Source organism: Eurytemora carolleeae, unplaced genomic scaffold (assembly GCF_000591075.1).
Source record: "Eurytemora carolleeae unplaced genomic scaffold, Eaff_2.0 scaffold97, whole genome shotgun sequence".
Classification (NCBI taxonomy): domain Eukaryota; kingdom Metazoa; phylum Arthropoda; class Copepoda; order Calanoida; family Temoridae; genus Eurytemora; species Eurytemora carolleeae.
The window spans coordinates 95,276-118,429 of record NW_019396042.1 but is presented as its reverse complement, the minus strand read 5'-3'; the positions used below and the strand labels follow the sequence as shown (position 1 = coordinate 118,429).

Genomic DNA, 23,154 nt, shown 5'->3' with positions numbered 1-23,154 from the left:
CTGGTTCTCCTAGTACCCCCAAAACTCCTGTACTTCTAGTACTCCTAGTACTGTTAAGCTCTAGTGTTCTAAGGAATGCTAACGTTATCTTTTAGCAATGTTTATGTACGGAGGGAGAAAAAGAGGGATTTGAGGGTAGACATATTGTTAGTTACTTTTACGATGTCCTTAAACATTTGACTTTCTCCGCCTGTTTCCTTTCATAAGCAGAAATATTTTTACAAGGAAGTTCTTTTATTTCGCTCCGCTTTCATACTTCAATATTATGATATGTTTTGTGCACAGTGTAAACTGTTCATAATTATGTTTTCTAATAGTTATGTACGCCCCAAGTTTATGTATAAATATCTCTATCTGTTTGATATTTTCACATTAACCTTCTCCTGGAATTTTTGGATAATCTATTCAAATGTCTAAAAATGCATTCCACTGCAGTTACGTGCTTTCTACACCTTCCCCCCCCCCGGGTCCCTCCCTCTCTAACCCCACACTCATGCATTTACAAATATCCACAAAATCTTCACAATTAATTTTTCCGTTTGAAGGTCGTCACCGTAGTATTTTGAATTATAGTGTCATAAATGATTCACAGCAGTTTTCTTAAAACCTTTACTTAAATAAAACTGCGAAAATATTGTCGAATCGAAATTTTTTCGTCTTTTTGGACGAAACCCACAAGCACCTTTTAGAAAAGTGAAAAGTCACCGCCATGGATTGTCATTCTGTAGATTGATAAATTATGTTTTCTCCCGAACCGTTTCTTCTTACATGTGTTGTATAGAATAAGTTATGGGACTGTTCTAAGAAAGGGTTTTCTTATTCGGTTAACAGGACCTTGAATTAATTTTAGTAAATCTCTCTGCTTTTATTAACCCTATCATCAGAAAAATAATGATAATTCTTTGGTTTTATTTAACCCTATTGGCCGCATTTCTGTCCCAATAATTCCTCTTTGTTCGTTTTTTATTTTTTAAAACTCATATCTCCCCCCCATTCTTTCTCAGTCTTCTTCTTTGTTCTTTTGCTTTTCTTTTTCTCATTCATTGAAAAACTTACATTTAAAAAAAGGTTATTTTGTTATCAATTAATTATTCTTGTCTATTACCCAAGTTAATTATCTAGAGAAGTAATCAGGTTTGCTAATTGTTAATTACGAATCTGTTCAAACGTTAATTATGTTTGGTCTTTTTTTCATACAGTTGCATAATTGTCGAAAGTTCTTAATATCCTCTAAATGTAGACATATATAAGCTAAGTCTAAACATTTACACATTTGCTGTGAGGTAACTATTAACTGGCCTCACACACTATCTATTTTTGTGTTCTTGCATCAAACCTGCTTTCCCTGAAAAAGATACGAATATTTTTTACATTGGAAAATATCGAACATTGAAAATCTGCCAAATAAAATGTGATGGAGGGGGGATATCTTAAACCCAAAAAAAGAATTTTATACAAACATCTTAGAATCAAGATAATTAAGATAATCTATTCGTGTGGGTGGAAGGTTGTGGAAGGTTGGGCAATTGTTATATTTCAACGACACCTATATTCATCCTTAGAATGTATATTAGTACTATGAGTAAGATTGAATTCTAGATCCCCTGCTTGCATCAGTTTCACTATTCCCTGTGCTCAGACTGTTTCATTTTAACCCGTTTTTGCTCAAGGTGCCTCAAGATATTAAATATCCGTCCTGCTCAGGGTACCCAGAAAATTGCGAATCCGTCCTGCTCCTTGTGTTAATGTGAACTATCTCTCTCTCTATTCAGGGTACACAATGAACATAAATAACTTGTTTTTAATAACATGGTGATTTCAATGTGAAACTATATTTTTTACCATTTTTTAGTTTTTAAGTGAAGAATACCACTCTATCCACTAATTTAAAATATTCAAGATAAACCCCAATCTTCGTTGTTCTAAAAACTCGTTCAGGTTTATCTCAAAAATTGCCAACTCAATTTGGCTTATCAAAAGAGTATTCTTAATATGGAGACAAAAAGATAATTTCATGGCTTTCAAATATATCATGATAGGACAGAATAAATTGCTCTAAGAGGGGAAGGTTTGCGGCGTCAATTCTTATGAATCAAATAATTTTCCTAGATCTGTGTATAGGTATATGTGAATGTAACCTTGAATTCTATGCAATCCCATTTACGCCTGTTCTTCCAATTTTAATGGTACACTGAGTAGAGAGGGAGGTGTCAGAATGAAGAAGGGTGGGACGGAAAAGTTTGACCGTGGTAGAACGGAGCTGAGAAGTTCTGGTTCTCGAGGTCGATTTCGGAGCGAGGATCCTGGAGCAAACCATAGCTTTGTTGAATCAACCCTCTCCGAGATTCGGAGTAGGCACGGGAGCACGGAGAAAATTTCATCCCATGAAATAGATGAGTTGCTTGGGCACATTAGAAGATCCAGATCATCTAGTGTTGATTATGGGTTAGGTTCAGGAAAAGGCGTGGTGCTTCGACCTCCACCCCCGCAGTTCACGCCCCCACCTTTGCCTAAGGATACATTCCTTCCGGATTCAACTCCATTTGGCCCGTCCTTGCGTAGGACAAGATGGGAGAATAAAGAAACTATGGAAAAAGAGGATCTTAAGCAACCACTAAATCAAGCTTCACACCAAACCGTGTCCCAGTTTTTTGAAGCAAGATACGATGGTTCAATATCTGATGGTTCTCCATCAACACCGGACAATACGGATAAATCAAGTCTGATTCAGCTAGATTTGAAGGAACAAAAACGGACAACAGATCAGAATATACCTTCTCTTACCCGAGCTATCAGAACGAAGAAAGGAGTGGAGAGAAGATATAAAGATATGAGAGAACCAAGATTGAAACCTACGGAGGACTGCGGCCATGAATTAAATGATAATGAAGAATTATCAATGATTGGCAGATCGGATACTAGGAATATGAGTTCGGCAAGCATGACTAAATATGAATCAAATTTAGGCCTTGGCGAGGATTCTTGCAAACGGGAACCTAGCCAAACATGTTTCACATTTCCAGCAAAATCTGATCACGACAAAGAATGTGAAAGAACATCTCCACTTAATGCACACAGTGGACGCAAAGTGCCAGAGTCAAAATTTCATGGTTTTTTGAAAGATGCTTCAACAGAATCTGGAGATTCTGATAAACTGGTCGGAGCAACAGATCTGGTCAAAGATCTGAGGTAAGATCTAAAAAAGATTTAAAAACCTCCCTCCTCCCACAATAAAAACTTCATGTATCACCTGGAGTTGAAGGTGTTTGATAAAACCGCAAAACATGATTAGATTGTTCGGTAGATCCCAAACTAAATGTTAATCTTAAAACCCCAAAATCACGATAAGTTATGTTTTACAAGCTTTAAAAGGAACAGACTATTCAGGGATACTTGTAACTTTATAGTGGAACTGAGTTTTTGCCACAAACTCTTGATTTTATGATCCCTATTTCTTTGCAACCTGATGTCGTGGACGTTTAACATTTCAATCCATGAATTTTGTTAGATCAAAATGTCTTAAGTTTTAAATTTAAAAGGTTTTATCATCAGGTTGCAAAGATATAGGGATTAGAGAAAATAAGTTAGTGGCAAAAACTCAATTCCTTCAGAAATCATAATTCAATCATAAATGACGTGTTTTATTTTTCAAATAAAGATAATCAAAACAAATCCGACCTGTTTTTAAACTTTGATATATTCTTGGTACCTTGAATACTTTAAGTGTTGTGTGTGTGCAGGAGAAGGCTAGAAACCATGACTATGGAACTGGAGAAGGTTCAGGCTGCTACGGATAGACTCTCCTTCCAGCTCAATTCAGACCAGGACTCTCCTCAGCTCAATTCAGACCAGGACTCTTCTCAGCTCATTACAGATCAGGACTCATCCCGGCTCACCTCAAACCCGAGCTTTTCTCCGATCAATTCAGATATGGAAGCGTCTCAGTTCAATTCAAAACTGGACTTCTCAAAGTTCCAATCATACCAATCACCTCAGATTAGATCATCGCAGCTCCCATCTCAGTTCTGCTCAGACCAAAGCTTCCTTAAATCCAACCTTGACGAGAAGTCTGAAACTAAGAATGCATACTGTGACCAAATTAACGTCGAGAAACCCAAGGATGATAAGAAGAAACCTGGCAGGTGTGTCAATGTGTACCTGGAGCAGGATCCTTAACCTTGAAATCAAATTCTTCTTAATTTAAGATAAATTTATTTTAGTCTGAACATTATTTGTAGTCTAATCAACTAATCTATCCTGATGCATTGTTGGTACTCAAAATGCTAGACAAAACCCCAACTAAATTGCCACGCCCTCTTATACCGGAGTGGGCGGGTTCCTCCCTTAACTACCGGGGGGGGGGGGGGGGGGATGCTATTGCAGCTTCAAGAATATAAAGGCGCGTCAGAATCTTTTAAGGTTAAAAGTTCTATTCACACCATTAGACGTGATTTAATTGTTAAATCTCATTTAATAATGTAGTGTGTATGACGTGGTTGACAAGGTTAAAGGGGGGGGGGGAGATGACAGGGAGGTGTCCCATTAAATAAAAGAATATTTGCGCTTGTCAGCGTCTTTATTGAACATTTTTACTTATCATTTATTGACGAAGGAAGAAAAGAACGCAATTAGTAAATATCTGCCATCTTATTTGATCATTCTTTAAAAAATATTTGTTAATGATTTTTTGGGAGGTTTATCTTTATCATAAAATCAACATATTGTAGTTCCTAAAGTTTGGCTGATTTTGATTTTGATGATGGTTTTCATTAATAAATGTGAATATGTAATACTGAAGTATTTAGGTAACCCAGCTGATAGAGCTAGGTTAGAAGAGATAACTGGTCATATTTTAAGAGAAGGATATTATTAATCCAACCCACATTCAAACCATAGTATATTAGCAATATTAGCATTTGACTCGAGAAATATTTAATTGGGTGGAAGGGGGTCCTCCCTGTCTAACATATATTAGATGGGGAATTTAGATGAGGTGATCTGTAGATTATTTAAAGAAAATATGTACTAATAGCATGTTTGAGTTTGTGCTTAAGGGGGGGGGGGGAATGTCTAAATGTGTTAACTTCTTTGTTCCTGAGTGTTGCGTGTATATTATCTAATATTTCTTAATCGTTGTCAAAAGTCATTAAATGCGAAGGTTTAACTTATCCTAAAATTTAAATGATTATACTCATTAATCTTAATTTGTATCTAATTTATCTGCAATCTTAAAAATCCACTAAGAATTTTTTATTATTATTTTAATATTGGTTACATATTTTTAGGTTATCCTAAAATTTAAATGATTATACTCATTAATCCTAATTTGTTTCTAATTTACCTGCAATCTTAAAAATCCACTAAGAATTTTTTATTATTATTTTAATATTGGTTACATATTTTTAGGTTATCCTAAAATTTAAATGATTATACTCATTAATCCTAATTTGTATCTAATTTATCTGCAATCTCAAAAATCCACTAAGAATTTTTATTAGTATTTTAATATTTATTTCATATTTTATTTACACCTGTTTCTGCTGATAAAAGCATATATTTAATTAACCCCATCCTCACTGTCCGTAACTTTACAGCCGTTTCGGTAAATCTATCGGATAAACAAAATAACACATTTTTTGACATTTTTAAAATCTCAAAAGGCAAAAAGAAATATGAAAATCTATCACAAATCAAATGGCCTACCCAAGCTTAATATTGGCCTTGCGGCCTAAATTGAAAAGTTGACCTTAAAAAATTGCAACATTTTCGTGTGTCGTGATTTATTTCGATCAAAATATTTTTTATCTAAATGGAATCATCCCGGAATGAATTGATGTGAATGGATGGGATGATGTTTGAAAGTGTCGGATGAACGGATGAATTGTTTGATCCTGTTGGATAGATTTGATTGAATGAGGTAGCTGGATATTTGAACGTCAAAATATATCTTGAATTTAAAACTCATGGCTCAATAAAACCCAATACTAAATCTACAATCTACATGTACACAGGGAACAATATTTTTCAGGGGTGTATAGAATTAGTTTTAACACTTCAAAAAAGTTTAACTATGAGAATATAATTAAAAGTAAGAGGAATAATTTTAATGTTTTTAATCAAATATCTCTAATCTTGCAAGATTGATATTTTTATTCTACGAATTTATTTATTAAAGGCATTAGGATTTTTTTGCACATATTCTGCAAGCTAGTTTATTGTGTACATAAATGCAAAATGCACTGAATTAACAAGATAAATAGACATTCTTTATCTTAGTAGGAGACAAGGCACAAGTTTAGAATTCATCAGATTAATCAACCGTCCTTTCCATGTACCGGTACATGTTATTCTTGCAGTATACCCAGTACACTTAACATTGGCTTTTTCCCTTAGTTGTGAATAACTAATCTAAAAAAAACTATAATACATCACCGTACTGATGTTTAAAGTAAACAGTAAATAAATCCTTATTATTCATATTTAAATTTGCTACTATTATTTTGTATTCCACAGTTCAAAGATTTTGCTACGTTGCTTAATGTATCCCTGAGCATGATGTAGTTTTAAGTTTATGTACTCAGTCTTGAATCGGATAAGGAACTGTCAAGATGAAAGTATGGGAATAAAAAAGATTAAAATGAATATTCTGAGCTGTATGGTTGTTGTCGTTGTGTCTGAGTGGTTTAGTTCACAAAAACTTAATGTATTCAAATTCATACTGCTAATCTAGTACTCGTCTTACACTAGCCAAGTTCCTGTCAGCCTAAGCTCAAGGTTAAACAAGAGAATATTAAAGGGGTTTAAGGTCAAATAATATTTTGCAGAAAATTTCCTCAAAATTTCCTTTTCTCTTGTTTTGACGAATACGCTTAGTAACCAAACCACCATTATGTATTTTAACAATTTACTAAGTTTACAAATTAGCTTCGGTTTCTTGTTAGACCCAAGCAATTTATATTTATCAAGTGCTTAACCCCCACCTAGAACCTACACCTAAACAATTTGTATTCCTTTTGTATATTCTCCATAATCTTCAACATCGTGCATATATATTAAAGTTTTATGGTTACTTTGTACAAACATAATAGTTTTAACTCGTTGTGTTTGATTAAGTGCCAGTGTGTTTCTCAATATTATTCAGACCTTAAAGCTGCAGCAGAGAAAATAAACAAGAACACCTTGAGCCCCCCTCTCCTTACATTTCCCACGACTACACTGTTGCACAAATGCATTTTTTGCATTTCAGAATGAATTTCTAAATTTCATGCCAGCTTGTTTGTGTCACAGTTTAANCCCCACACACCGACTCCCCTGATGATGTGATGTACATCACGCTGCATCTATTTCAAGCTAGTTTAGCTAGCTCCGTTCTCAGTGTTCACATCACAGCGGATTCAAGGTTTAAAAATTAAAGTTTTGATGCCCTTTCGTTATCTTAACATTATCTTGACTTTGGATATTAATCTTTCTTTAAGTGAAGATGCAATCGGGTAAATTTTTTCGTAATCTCTTGTGTCCTGTTAAGTCATTCTAATACATGTCAATTATCTCCGATTCCCCTTAAAAACTTGCCCGTTTTAAATAGAAATAATTGTATCGATGCTCAATTCTTCTTGTAATGGTGATTTTGCAGATTTACGAAAAAGCAATGGATGTTAATTATTCCAGTTTTAACAGCAGAAAACTACCCTTGGGAGCATTTCATGCTCGACATTAAATTAGGACTTTTGTGGAATGAAGACCCTATTTATTTTGAAGTGTGTACCATGTCTATTCGACCTTCACTGCCGTTTAAAAGATTATGATTTGTTGTCGGAAGAACCAACTTCTTTGTGCGTCCATCTTAAAGTTGATGGACTCAACTGATTATGATCCGAGTACACAATATATCTAGATGTAATGTTAGGTTGCCTTCTGCTCCAGGCCTTAGCAGAGATTAAATAAGGTTTAACTCTTTGATATATCAAGGTGTTGCTGCAACAGGAGTGCACTGGTGCTGAAATTGATATATCAGAGAATTTTTACTTCATTTTTAAAACTCGAACTTTTTGTTTTTTGGATGGTTAGAAGTACATTTTACCTGTGTACTGTGAATTTTGTATTGGGTAGTTTGTACTGTGCACTGAACACCGTGAATAATTTCAGACTGACAGAATCCAGCTAGACATAAAATTCTCACGTTTTCATCTGATCCGTTTACAATCTGTCTGAACTTTTTATCTAGTTGATAGATGTGTTCTTGGTTCCTAGTTGTCACTGAAGGATTGGGTTCTTGATTTCTAGTTCCTAGACTTAGGTTCTAGCTTTTAGGTTCCTAGCTGTCTGCATAGGATTTGGTTGTAGGTTTCTAGTTTTTGTATAGGAATTGGTTCTTGGTACCTAGCTATCTGTATAGGATTGGGTTCTTGGTTCTTAACTGTCTGTGTAGGATTGGGTTCTTGGTTCTTAGCTGTCTGAAGGATTGAGTTGTAGGTTCCTAGCTGTCTGCATAGGATTGGGTTTTTGGTTTTTAGCTGTCTGTGTAGAAATGAGTTCTAGATTCCTAGCTGTCTGTGTAGAAATAAGTTCTAGGTTCCTAGCTGTCTGTGCAGAATTGAGTTCTAGGTTCTTAGCTGTCTGTGTAGGATTGAGATCTAGGTTCCTAGCTGCATCTGTGTAGGAATGAGTTCTAGGACCCTAGCTGTCTGTGCAGGATTAAGTTCTAGGTTCCTAGCTATCTGTATCGGATTGAGTACTAGGTTTCTAGCTGTCTGTGTAGGATTTTGTTCTAGGTTCTTAGCTGTCTGTATCAGATTGAGTTCTAGGTTCCTAGATGTCTGTGTAGGATTGGGTTCTAAGTTCCTAGCTGTATGTATCGGATTGAGTTCTAGGTTTCTAGCTGTCTGTGTATGATTGGGTTCTAGGTTCCTCGCTGTCTGTGCAGGATTGGGGGTTAAGTCTGGTTTTCACGTGAATGGAATACATATATGGAGTGGGGACATTGAACCTTAAACTTCAATCCAATCTTCTCTAAGCTGTCTCTCTGGTCTAGCTTAGATAAACACAGATGCACCTTGTTACTGGTTTCTTAAATAAATACAATTATACAAGATGTTAATCGTCCTGGTATTTTTATTAGTTTTATTAAACTGACAAGCAAAAGTACTGATTATTCAACCCTAACTAATATTTTCTAATGTTATATTTTAGCAACCTGATTGTGATAACCTTAAAATTGTCAAAGGTTGACAGAATTAGGTTGCAATGATTTAAGAGTTAAAAAATTATAGCTTGAGGCGTTTTATTTAACTGCTTTTTGCTTTACACAATGCACAGGTCCTTATTTTAGTTCGGTTTATCTATTGTCTATTATCCTAGGGTTAGAAATAGCTTGTTACTCCAGTGTTGAAAAATGAGAAATGAATCTTGAATGTTTATTCTTGCATTTTAAATTCTGATTAACGATATCTCGCCTCGCCCCAACTTTAAAATGAATGGAGTAATCTTTTATCATCTCAACATGAATCGTTTACAAGAAACCTAGGAACTCGTATATTTATACAATATTCAAGTTTTAATACAAGGTTGTAAAAATTGTTTCCAATATTGTAAAACAAAAACCAATTTAACTTGAAAGAATATAGATACTGCTTGCATAAAAATCTTGTTTTAGATAAATACAAACTTTGATTAAAAGTTCTCACTCTACAGTTAACAGCATCCCGGACAATAGTACATTGTACAATGTACAACAACATGTAATTAACACAGTTTACGGTTTGTACAGCACTAGAACTAACTAACCATTGTTAAATGTTTATGTAGTTGATGCATGCACAAAATTTAAGGTTTTATGTATACAATTATTAAATTCCGACTGTTCTTCCACAACCCCTTTGAACTCTAGACAGAATTTATTAACCTATAGTTTTGAGGGTTTAAGTTACATATTTCATAATTTTTCTTTACATATTACTTCAGTAATTATTTTTGCTCTCCGATTGTAGAATATTTTGTTTTTATGTTATGTATTTTTCATAAGAAAATTAGCTCGCAAAGTAAAAAAAAGCTATGAAAGTAAATTCTTAAAAATTTATATACGGTGAAGAAATTAAGTTTTGCCTGAAACTCCATGTTTAATACCTATATCTTTATAACCTGATGGATTAAACCTTTGATATTTTAAACTTAAACCATTTGATCAAATGGAATTTTTAGTTAAAGATGTTGAAGGTCTACGACATCAGGTTCCAAAGATATCAGTAAATCAGAGTGTGTGTGGCAAAAAGTAAATTCGTTAATCCGAATACGTTTTTATTTATCTCAATACTCGATACTATTTCATCTATTTCTACAGCTTTCTGACGGGAAAGGGTTGAAAGATCAACATTGTTATTTTATCTGATTTATTTGTTAAGGCTGGCAGACGAGAGAAAAGAGGAAGGTAACCAACTCTATAAACTCAAGAACTACAGAGATGCCTTGCAGAAATACTCAGAAGCCATTGGTAAGATTATTGTTTAGTATATATGTACTATATAATTTCAAGTCCTAAACATTTTTCTTGAAATTCACGGGTGAAATGAGATAATGATTAAAATTGAGGCTTAGATAAACCACCAATTGTAATAAAAGATAAACAATTTGGCAATCTTGTATTTTGCTCGGCTAGTGACATAGTTATTGTTTATTATCCTCCTAATTTAGGTAATTCGACATCAGTCCCTTCATTAGTTTTTGCCTTGGATGATATTTTAGCCATTTGTAGATGTAAATGATAAATATCAACCTGTGTCTACTGACAACTATTAATTCTGATTTGTATCTTTACATTACAGACTCAGCATCTGCAGTGGTTAAACGATGGGAAGGGGGGATGAAGTCAATTTGTTTGGGTTGGGGGGGGGGGGGTGTTCTAAATTGTAGTTCATTAGAGGATAGACTTACATAGGATAAAACCAGGATAAGTTTTCTATTTATGTCTAGAGTAAGTCATGATTTTCTGTTCTGGGTCATCAGTAGCATCAGAATTAGTTTTTTTAAATTATTAAATAACGACGACATAAAATGTAAAAAAGTTCTACAATAAACTACAGACGTCATGTATAGGAACATGTTGAGAAAATAAAAATTAATCTTATCATCAAAAATAAGTAATCTTGTTCAATTATTAGTTTCTAGTTTCTCATTATTCTCAAAGATTTTCTGCAGATTTTCTAGAATTATTGTTGAAAAGACGACATTTGAAGAATTTGAAGAAATCTGCGAATAAATTCAAAGAAAATAAGAAATTCAATATAATTATAAAAACGAAATAATTGATTTTAGCATTGATTTATTGACAAATTTCTTTTGAAAAATATGTTACTGTAAGTACTGTATTATTTTTACTTTATTTTTCTTTGTCGTTATTTAATTATTAAAAAAAACTAATTCTTTAAACGTTTCTACCCCCAAAGTTGGAGTTTTAACGTCGAATTTATGCTCAAACTCAGGATTTACAGATCTTTAAAAAGTTTTATATGTCTCAAATGAATCCGAATTAAGTTTTCCACAACACTGCATACTCAGTTCAATTACCTTACATAGCCGGTCACTCCCTTTAATTTATTTTTAACTGCTTAAGTGCCAAGTTCTTTATGAGTTTGAAATAAACATTTTATTCAATGAGTAGATAAATAAAGGAAATGGTTTCTGTATTGAAGCAAACCTATTAAAATTCTGTAAATCATTTTACCACCTGGACCTAACCAGCTGCGCATACGATGCCTTTTTATCTTTAGCTACAATACTGATATAAATCTATATATCGAAGTTGTAAACATAAATTTTTATATTTGGGGGAATTTTATCATTTAATTCTGGCCTGGTTTGTGTGTTTGTTTGTTTGTTTGTTTGTCAGATTTATTGTTTGTTCGATTGCGGTCTCTTTTATATCAGTTTCTTCGGCCGTAAAAAAATCATGTTTTCTTGTTTTTCCATTCTTGCAGTTTTTTACTTTTTTATTTTTTTTTATTTTTAGAAATTCTTGATTTATTTTCACTCCAATCCTTATTTTGTTTAAAGCTAGAAATGTTGGTAAGTGTTTCTGTCTGTCCGTGCGGTTACCGTCTGTCTGTTTATCAGGCGTGACTGTCTGAAGATAAAGATGGAAAAATTCGTCTCGAGTCTGATAAACCGACAGATCGGTCGGATAATTGTATGACGTCATATACAGGCCTGGATTTAGGCCTATTTGCAGACTCCCTTAGCCCCAGGGATCCAATAACTTATCCGTCCGAGCTCGACAACTCTACTAGACGTATTCTCAAACCATGGTCATGCAACTCCAATATTATCCCTAGAATTATACTGACATCAACTCTGTAATCTGCACTTTTAAGAAACCTGTCATTAAAGAGAGTGGAGTGCACTTTATATTTTAAAGGCACGACGAAACCGCCTAGCAAATTCCAAAGAGGAGAGAAAGAATGTTTATAGAAAAGTACCGCTGGTTTAAAGTCGGAGACAAAGTTTAATTTTTCTCGACGAGGAGGGGGGAGGGGGGGTAAATTCACAAGAAGAAAAGGAAGAGTTTTTTAATTACCCCCTCGCTCTCTACCAACAATACAGTCCCCTTTGTCTAGTTATGTCAAGTTGCTCTCTAACGTTCATTTGAAAAATCGATATCTTAAAACTGGTTTTAAGTTAGTTAATTGGCTTAACGGATTTGTATTAGTTTGGGAATTTTATTTGAAAAAAAGCTTAATATTTGAATATGATATTTTCCATGACGCCTGTTTATATAAGGCTAGGGAAAAGAACTTTCTTGGCCAAGCGCCAAGAAAAATGTAAAAAAGAAATTGTTCATTTCAAAAAATTTTATGGCTTACATCGTAATGATCTAGGAAAAGGCTTAACTTTAGGCAATTCTATGATTCGACAAAATTTCTTACCAAGTTTAAATGTGACATTCCTTTTTGGATGCAAGAAATATTAATATGTAAAGATACTTTGATTTGATTTAACAGACTTCAAGGAAACCTATACAGTTTTTATTTAGTTTTTTAGGGCGTTGCTTTCAAATATATTTGAAACGAAAGAATTTCGAGCACTTTTAAACCTGCAACTTGAGATAAGGTTTGTGGCAACGGGAAAAATAATTGTCTTTATTTTATGTAAATTAATATATTTTTACGCTATTTTTATCTTAATTGATTAAATATTTGAGTTTGAAATATTAGATTATCTGAGATGTAAAAACTTCTTTCAGTTTTTCATGATGGTTAATGTTAATACATGATATTTTTAAGGTAAAAGGAAAGATTCAGAGTTAAGAGTTTTTCAAAATCTCCACTGCTCCCCCCCCCACAGCTAGTGGGGTATCAGAGGGGGGGGGGGGGGGGTCAGCAGCATTGAGTTTACACCGTAAACGTCTTTTTCAAGTCAAATGAGGCTCGGCCGCTTAAGATTTTTTTTAGAGAATGGTCCAAGTCGTAGTATTGTTACGTTCAAGTTCTAAAATCCGTCGGAAAACTGGTCATTATTGTGAAAACCCTTTAATTAGGTATTTTTTACACGAATCTGAGACAAAACAAATACTTGGGCGCGCTTGCGACGCCCCCAAATCTTTTATTAATGGTCATTAGAATATTGTTTTATGTTTAGATTAAACTAAACCCGTTGTAATTTTTTGTAAAATAGCTATCAAGTGTGTGTTTTTCACATCTCCCGTGTAACTTATGTACTGTACATATTGTGCACTATAATCTCTTGTATGTACAGTTACAGGATCCATTCATGGATAAATATATGAATGGGAAAAGTAATTATAAATTAAATCATTATGAATCAATTCAAGCTACAATTGATACAATGTTTGTAAATGAAAAGATTTCAGAATACATTTAATTTGCACATTCTCATCTTAAAGCACAAAGTATATGCATTTTAAAAGGAAGATTTTATACTCCCGTATCTAATGAAACCAACGTATAAGGATCTAATAAAGGGTGGATCTAGCAATATAAAGATACATAAACCCAACTGTTAATTATATATATTTACATACAATAAAGTCCATTAGATTTGATCGGTTTCTGCATCTGCTGTTTATTAGTTTTCTTATCAAATGATCAATCAAATTTGAATTTTTTGATTTAAAAACGAATACAATTAAACCCTTTTTGCTCCATGTTCAATGTTCTATGTTTACATTAATTAATAAATTTAGTTTTTTTTTTCGATAAATAAGAAACCCAAATTTTCCCTTCAAAATTTTCCTAACTTTGACTATATGGTCAAACAATTCTCAGTTTAAAATATCAAAATTCTACGACATCAAGACCAGGATAAAAATATATGAAGATGGAAAAATCAGAATTTTTTTCAAAAATGAAAAGCTTTTCAATGAATACTCTTTTAATTGAAAGTTTTTATACCTTAGTCGGCTTAAACAGTCGATAACATTTGTTCTCAATCTAAGCGTGTAATCTATGCAGTATGCATTCATTGCAAATCAGTTGCATCAAGAGTGCAGTTTGTTTGTATTTATTAAGTCTGATTTTGTTTTATCTCCGGCATAAACTTGAAGTGCGTTGTCTAAATCTGCTGACGTTAATGTCAGTTAGGAACGTATCGTTGCATACATTATGGTTCTGTGGTGTAGGGGTGTTCATTATAACTGTTTTTTTTAGGATAAAGCTTTTTTTTTAGTTTTCTCTGTTTCTTCCAGCTGAAAGAGATAAATTAAAAGTAACCTGAATTTTCTTTATGTTTTAGAGATGAGGATGTCTGAAATAACAATGACAAATCATAAACTACATATTTGCGAAAATCCACTCAAAAAAAATAATGTTTAGATCTGTGCCCTCAGTGCGCCGCGTTCTATACCAACAGGTCAGCCTGCTATCTCATGCTGGGTCAACCTAAGCAGGCCCTGGAGGATGCTAAAACCGCCACTAGCATAGAACCTGATTTCAACAAAGGGTAAGTGTAAATTTTTGCAAGTTTTTGCGAGCTTTACTTTTAAATCTGACATCATAGGGCAGTGGGGTTGCTAAAGCCGGGTTGCTATAGATACTTCAGATCACTAACAATTGAATTTCGTCATTAAATTTCTATTCCGCGAAAATTAATATAACTCCAATCTGAACTTTTCAATTTTACAACTTTTTGAAAATTACACATTCACTTTTTAATCTTTTGTAAAATAATTTATAATTCTGCCAAGTACCTGCCGTTAGGTTGTTGCATTCTTAACGTAAAAAGATAGATTTTTGAAACTTTAGGAGACTAAAAACTGCATTCACTGTTCAACTTACACATTTCAGCTTAAAAATAAAGTATAAAAACGTGTTGTTAGTAATAGAATACGAAAAGTAGCTAGATTTTGCATTATCATGCTGTGTAATTATGTAGGTGGAGCAGGGTTGCTAAATGTAGCTTAATGTTGGGAGACTCTGTGACGGCTCGACAAGCTCTGCAGCGCGCTGGTCAGGACGGAGACCCAGAGATGAGGAATATAGAGATACTGGAGAAACTCAAGACGGATACAAACAACGCTTACAACACGAAAGACTTCAGAAAGGTATGGAAGAATAGACTTTTAGTCCCCGCCAATTTATATATTTTTAAAGTATGATGAAAACACTCCAAGAACAATTATAATATTGATAACTAGTCAAGATCCTGGTGTTTCCCACCATTGTGTTTTAAAAATCGTCCAATGCTTTGCTTCTTGTCGGTTTATTTCAGGGAAAAGCCAACCATCTCAGTACCTATACCTAAGGAGGCAAATATAACCTGATTTTTAAAAACGTCCATTTCAAATTAAAGTTTTCTCCTGAGGGGGGGGGGGGCTCAGTCCATTTGACCTTCTTCCCCCCCCCCCACTCCACTACACTACTTGAAGTTTTAATACAATTTGTAGACATTTTATTCCGCTCGTGTACATGCTATAGGTTTAAAATGTTAATATGTCGCAACAAGGGCAGATAATGTAGAGTTAATTGTTGCCTGCAAACTAAACCACTTGTATTAAATAAGTCTATCTGTCATCAGTAATAATTAAGCATTTTTACATGACCATTTATAGAATGAGTACCCACCGACACACAATACGCATATTTAATGCATCTCAACAATTAATTTATCTTTTGATCTTGGTATTTGGTCAGAGCTCATTCATTCCGACAGTTCTTGATGCATTTAGTTTTTTTATTTTCCTTGTTTAATAATTAGATTTAACTTTATTTATTCATTTATTTACTTCGATATTCCGTCATTTAGCTACATATTTAGTTGTGGAACCAGCTTATCTTTTTAGGTGATGGAAGACATAAAGAGTAAAACTTTTAGCTCGCCAATAAAGGAGAGCTCCAATTTTACCCAATTTATCTCAAGATATAAACCAAATGAAGCGTTTAGTTGACAATTTCACCATTTAAAAAAAAATCTTTTAAGGTGTTATCATTATTTTATGGTGCTCTAGTATATCTTGTTAGGGATTGATTTTAAGTAATTCTTAGGTTCGAGGTAAAACCTCTCTTAAAGGGATTGTTTCGATTTGATGATGGTTGGGGTGGGGTGTGAGAAACACCAAATATTGATATTGATATCATACTTATCTCATATTTTACAGATGATTTTGATACTAAAAAAGTCTAAACACTAGGCTCTGATTTTATAATTATCCCTAGATTACTTTTCGGACTTTGTTTTTTTCTCGTCCTCTGTGTGAATTGAGTTATTGGATTTTACTCAAGTATGATGATAACACATAATTTAATTATCAATTGGTAGAAGTAAATGGCAATACTAAAAAATATAAATTTCTTAGAAGGATTTATAAAATCTAGTCCCGCACCCTCGGATTCTTCTAGATAATTTGTTCAAATGCCAATCCATTTATCTACTCTTATCTTCTTATTTTTATTCCTTTTTACAAACAATCCTTTTTCAATAAATCACGATTGCTAAAAAATGCTTGCCCCTCTCATAATTTTAATTCCCCCTAATTTTGCGCGTAGAGGAAAACTACTTGTAAGATGAATTTTTTTAACATAGTTTTTACTCCCTGTTTCCTTTTTTATTCCTAGTATTTTAACTTTAAACTATGAAACTGAAGTCAAGATAATTGTAGATCTTTTGTATCCTAAATATATACATTATGAACTAAAAAAGATGTAAGTTTATTAAAATGCATAGAGTTTTGGATTTTGCCTTCCAGCTTTTCTACCTACACACAACTTGAATGTCAAACCTTAATATTTTTTGCAATTTGTGGTTCTTCAAAAATGCCTCCTTCTGGCTCCATTTAGGGGTTAAGTTGGAAAAACCAGTGCTCATTAATATCACCTTAACCCTCCCTAATCTTACTTCTTCATTCTTTTATTTATAAATTTAAAACATTTTTCATTAACCACAGAAGTTCAACAAAACAAGTTCAATTGAGTTTTTTTCAGGCTTTGTACTATATCGACAAATCACTGGAGATCGCTACACACTGCTACTCCCTTAAAACGTCCAGAGCTGAATGTTTGGCATTCCTTGGCAGGTAAACAGATTTATCTGTATCTAGGGCCCTACTTTACCACTAGATAGTTTATCTGTATCTAGAGTCCTACTTTACCAGTAGATAGGTTAATCTGTATCTAGGTCCCTACTTTTTCAGTAGATAGGTTAACAGGTTTATCTGTATCTAGGACCCTACTTTTTCAATAAGTAGGTTTTATCTGTATCTAGGACCCTACTTTTCCAGTAGATAGGTTTATCTGCATCTAGTGCTTTACTTTTCCAGTAGATAGGTTTATCTGACTTTTCCAGTAGATAGGTTAATCTGTTTCTAGGACCCTACTTTTCCAGTAGATAGGTTTATCTGCATCTAGTGCTTTACTTTTCCAGTAGATAGGTTTATCTGTATCTAGGACCCTACTTTTCCAGTAGATAGGTTTATCTGCATCTAGTGCTTTACTTTTCCAGTAGATAGGTTTATCTGTATCTAGGACCCTACTTTTCCAGTAGATAGGTTTATCTGTATCTTGGACCCTACTTTTCCAGTAGATAGGTTAATCTGTTTCTAAGGCCCTACTTATCTGTATCTAGGGTTCTACTTTCCATTAGTTAAGTTTTTCTGTATCTAGGACTATACTCCAGTAGATAGGTTAATCTGTATCTATACTTTTCCAGATTTATCTGTATTTAGAGCCCTATTTTCCAGTAGCTACAGAGCGTTCCATATCATATGGAATTATCTCCAAGCTTTAACGCCAAAATACGTACATAATACTCGAAAACCCTATTATTTTCTGTAAGCAAAATTTTTAAATTAGCCTTATACAATTTTTCGAAATGATTCATTCTTCTTAAATTTTCTAATTGGTCTCGAAAATCGTAATTTAGAGCCATTAACGATCTAATATGATGTGGTACACCCTGTTGATTTATGTGGGGTTTATCTATATATATCCAGTAAACAGATTTATCTGTTTTCTGGATCTACTATTTCTAGCCCTACTTTTTTATTAGCAAGCAAGGTTCCTGCTTATTTTGTCAACACTATCTAAAAGGACCCTATTTCCTCAGTAGCCAGAGTTATCTAGTAAGGGCCTATAATTTCCTCAAAAGCTAATTTTACTATTACCATGTGTTAAAATGATTTATCTTCATTTTTTGCTTTTATTATTCTTTTGTATTTGACGATATTTATGTTTCGTTCTTTGTGAACAAATTAAAAATAATATACTATCTAGGTATGCAGAAGCCCAGGAGGCAGCCAACTATGTTCTCCAGTTTGATAATATTAACGTCGACGCTATCTATGTACGCGGTCTCTGTCTTTACTACGAGGATAACGTGGATCGTGCGTTCTCTCACTTCACCCAGGTTCTTAGGCTGGCTCCTGATCATCTCAAAGCTAAGGAAATTTACAAGGTAATGTTTTAATAAGACAAAACTAAAGGAATATAGATGTCATTAATGGATTAGTTGAAAACAATGCAGTGCTTAGATTCTGAGCCAAGTGGCTAAGTTTGAACAAAAGTATTCTGAAAACCATGAAAATAATGCAACTGCGACCTATCCTGTCATATCTGTTTTAGCCGTGTATAATTTATATTTAGTATTATGCTTTGTTTCTCTGTTTGTTTGTCCGATGTCCGATCTTAACAAAAATACCCCCTTGACTGATTTACCTGAAATGTTGATTGGGTAACTAGTTAAAACCACAGGCGTTGGACTTTATAGAGAAAGTTTCGTTTCAAGACAAAGCTGGGTTCCCAAGCTGTATTCTCGCGTTTATTTTGTCACACTGTTACAGTAAACTTCGTGCTCAATACAAGACGCAGGACACGAGCGCTTAAATCATGTAGGTTTAGGGGGGCGTTGACGTATGTTATAATGTGCCCTTGGCAGGGTTTTATGTTCTTTACCCATATTCATCCTGTGTTTATCCTTGCACTGTCAATAGTCTGTATACTTCATGGTTTAATTAAAAAAGAAATGTATTTTGGTTAACACTATGCTATACGTAGGCTTGTAATTTTTTTCCATTTTCTATTCAAAATTTTGTTGTTTTCTGAACTAAAATGTATTATTTTTATACATTTACTGGTTTTAAACTTTTTGAACTGTTGAATTCATACTCAACAAGGTTTTGCTAGTTTGCACGTGACATTTTTTTCTCTCGCTTTTCATGAAATGTTTTTTTTCAAATTCCCCCCCCCCCCCCTCCTCCCCCCTCGTTTCTTTTTCGTGCAAGAAATGACAATTTTATTCCTTTTATTTTTCCTCGACTGTCACATGCTTCAATTCAAATCCACGTCTTTATGAATTCTGTCTTTCCCCGTTTGTGTGCGAAATTATGTTTTGTGAAAAATCCGAAATTTTCTTAATGTTTTGTCGTATTGATCCATCTTTTTTAATCCAAATATCTCTTCAACCAAAAAAACATTTTATTTTATTTTCAGAAAGCTAAAGCTCTGAAGCAGAAGAAGGAAGAAGGAAACACAGCGTTTAAAGCTGGTCAACTTGATGAAGCGTACAGTTTATACAGGTAGCGTACAGGAATTTAGGCCTTAGGGCTAACAGTAAATCAAATGTCCAAAACGGAAATCCGTCGAAAACTGAGCCTGTTGTGTCAATTGATCAGAACCAAAAACAATTTTATGAGATATTATTAGTGTCCAAAAAAACGAAAACGCTGTAAAATTGAGCCTCCATGGGTTCTGAATTTAGAGACACCCTGTACATTTTACTTCTAGGCTGTTAACATAAAGATTAAAGGGAAGGAGTTTAAACCGTTTTAATCCTGATTATATTTGCAGTGATGCTCTGTCCATTGATCCGTTGAACAAGACAACTAACTCTAAAATCTACTTTAACCGGGCTACAGTGTCCGCCAAGCTGAAGAAACTGGAAGATAGTATAGAAGACTGTAGTAGAGCCATAGATCTAGATCCATCATATACCAAGGCATATCTCAGGTTCGAATTTAAAGAATGTCCCCTCTCTAACTCTTCTCATACGGAATGGAAATAGGACTAAATAAAATAAGATGATTATTCTTAAAAATACAATTCCTTAGCAAACCAAAATGAAAACGATCAAAAAACAAAGCTAATAAAAAACTATTAGAAATTTTTGAAAAAAATGCATCATATTTTGTATGTTATGTTTATGTATACCTTACAAGCAACACTTGATAATTCCAGTAAATGATAGACCAAAACAAAGCAGGAAAAAATTTAAAGATAATTTATTTGTTAATAGAATATTTGTATATATATAGGAGAGCAAAGAGTTACATGGACACAGAGCAGTATGAAGATGCAGTCCGAGATTATGAATCTGTTTTCAAAACTGATAGATCCAACAGGGAGTACAGGTAACACATTTAAAAAATAATAATCTCCTTTCCCTGAAGTAAAGGAAAAACTTTCCGAGATTCTTGAAGCTTTCTGATTTATTTACCAAATCATTACGAGACTACTAGAAAACTGTTTTTGAGGCGGAAAACCGAATTAATTTTTAAAATCGTATTATATATTGTGTTTAAGGTCATCATTAAAGTCTAATTCGATGTGGATAGCCCTATATGTCCTTGTTTTTGTGTGAACAAGAAAAGTACAATGTTTCTTGGTTACTCTCATCTATCTTCTCAGAATTGTTAATTGTATTAATGATTGTTTAGACAATTGTTGCAAGATGCTAAACTTGAACTCCGTAAATCTAAGCGTAAGGACTACTACAAGATCCTGGGGGTTGGTAAAGCTGCTAATGATGAGGAGGTAAAGAAAGCCTACAGGAAGAGAGCCATGGTTCATCATCCTGATCGACACTCTGGAGCCACAGAGCAGGAGAAGAAGGATCATGAACATAAATTCAAGGAGGTAATTGTTTTCTATTTCTTGAAGCCAGCAGGAAAATAAAAAATGTTAAGTGTATCTTGCAGAAGAACTCATTCCTAAAACTAAGATTTTTAAAAATCTTAAAATATATTCTGGAAAAAAATACTCTCAAAATTTCAAATTATTTGAATAAATTGAGACTTGTTTTGCATCTTGAATTCTTCAATAATAAATGGGTCTCATGACCTAGATATTTGTTTGCTTTTTTCCTCTTATTGAGACAGATTTGAGATTAAAGATTAATAAAAAAAATAAGCTCTTAAAAGAAGTTCTTCCTAGTGTTGATCTGAATGTTTTATTGATGGATTCTCAGACACTTAAAATTTATGTTTTCCTGAAAGTACAGTTTTTTGTAGCACTAGCAAAAAACACCTGGCCGACAAGCTAGCTTTTCAAAAATAGGTCAGCCACGCCCTATGCATTAAAGTGTTGTGAAGAACCTGATAAAATGTCCTGAATTCAGTCCAATCACTGTCACCTATGTCTTTAACTGCATCAGATACATCAATGATGTTAATTCATCTCTAACACGTCAAGTATACTCGGAGCTAAACTTATGAAAATCATCGAATCAAGCCCGGCTAGGGGAGACAGGGCTTTTCTTCAAGTTAGTTGATATTACCGGTTGATTTCTTTTCTCTTCATATATATCTTATTTATAATGATGATTTAATGGTGAATTGTTCCGTTGACAGTCTTTTTTCTATATGTATACTGAACATTTAAAACTTGTTCTAGGTCAGTACTTCAAACTAACCGGAGTATTTGTGTGTATTGGTATCGCATATTTACATCTGTGCTGTACAGTCCCCAATCCCGTCGTCATAAATCTTTCAAACAAAAAAAAACTTTAAAGAATTCGGGTTAGACATCTAAATTATCTTTCTAACCTTTAGGGTTAGCTTGACCTGCAGTTAATGCACTTTTGCATAACAACATAAATGCATCATAGTGCATTCAAGCATCTTGGATATTCAGGCCAAACAAATTTAGTTTTCATCAGGCAGTTGGCAGGCTTTTAAATCAGTAATCGTTAATCATTTATAAATTTATTTCTTCTCGACGGATTAATCAATTTAGACTTTGTTTTATAAATTGTCTTTTTTTCTAAAGTTATATTAATACGTTTAATTAGGTTGGGGAGGCCTATGCTGTTTTGTCGGATGAGAAGAAAAGAAGAATGTATGATAGTGGACAAGATCTAGATGATGCTGGTGGTCATGGATATCAGGATATAGATCCTAACAGTATATTCCAGGTAATACCTCCCCCCCCCTTCCATAGACAAGTTCTAGGTGATGCTGGTGGTCATGGAAATCAGGAAATTGATCTTAACATTTTATCTCAGAAAATACGCAAAAAGCTAACATTAAAAGAAAATTTTTGAGAATACATTTTCAATTTGATCAATTTTCAGGCGTTCTTTAACGGAGGTATGGGAGGTCATGGAGGCATGGGAGCTCAGCACTTCAACTTTGGAGGCCCTGGAGGAGGCGGCGGAGGACATCAGAATTTCTCCTTTCAGTTCGGCTAAGATTGTGAAACCTCTGGAGGGCCAAGGGTATTCTGAAACCTCCAAGTTTAGGCCGAGGTTACTAATATCACTCATTAACTGTGGTGTTGGCATCCTAAACCTTTAACTGAGTCTTTAAGGACAACTTCTCCGTTGTGTTCAACCATATTTGTAATTTATATAAATAATAAATATAAGACCAGCATGGTTTCATAAACCATGTTACTCTTCACCATGCAACCATAGTTGTGATTAAAATATATAAATTAGTTTTGA

General features: G+C 33.8%; 1 protein-coding gene across 4 annotated transcripts in view; it reads left to right on the top strand.

Moving 5' to 3' along the window:
* LOC111700999 (dnaJ homolog subfamily C member 7) overlaps positions 1 to 23,154 on the top strand; it is a 52,629-nt gene extending 29,475 nt beyond the window's left edge. The window contains exons 1-14 of one of the 4 annotated variants that reach the window (XM_023472114.1): positions 1,599 to 1,705; positions 2,200 to 3,189; positions 3,741 to 4,142; positions 10,398 to 10,486; positions 14,820 to 14,946; positions 15,379 to 15,547; positions 17,424 to 17,515; positions 18,711 to 18,891; positions 19,926 to 20,011; positions 20,283 to 20,441; positions 20,747 to 20,842; positions 21,149 to 21,347; positions 22,501 to 22,623; positions 22,783 to 23,154. In XM_023472114.1, coding sequence (XP_023327882.1) covers positions 2,216 to 3,189; positions 3,741 to 4,142; positions 10,398 to 10,486; positions 14,820 to 14,946; positions 15,379 to 15,547; positions 17,424 to 17,515; positions 18,711 to 18,891; positions 19,926 to 20,011; positions 20,283 to 20,441; positions 20,747 to 20,842; positions 21,149 to 21,347; positions 22,501 to 22,623; positions 22,783 to 22,899 — 2,814 coding nt within the window. In that variant the 5' untranslated portion in view covers positions 1,599 to 1,705; positions 2,200 to 2,215 and the 3' untranslated portion in view covers positions 22,900 to 23,154. Of the gene's footprint in view, positions 1 to 1,598; positions 1,774 to 2,199; positions 3,190 to 3,740; positions 4,143 to 10,397; positions 10,487 to 14,819; positions 14,947 to 15,378; positions 15,548 to 17,423; positions 17,516 to 18,710; positions 18,892 to 19,925; positions 20,012 to 20,282; positions 20,442 to 20,746; positions 20,843 to 21,148; positions 21,348 to 22,500; positions 22,624 to 22,782 lie in introns of those variants that run through there. The other 3 variants (XM_023472121.1, XM_023472107.1, XM_023472128.1) reach the window with 3 other exon arrangements.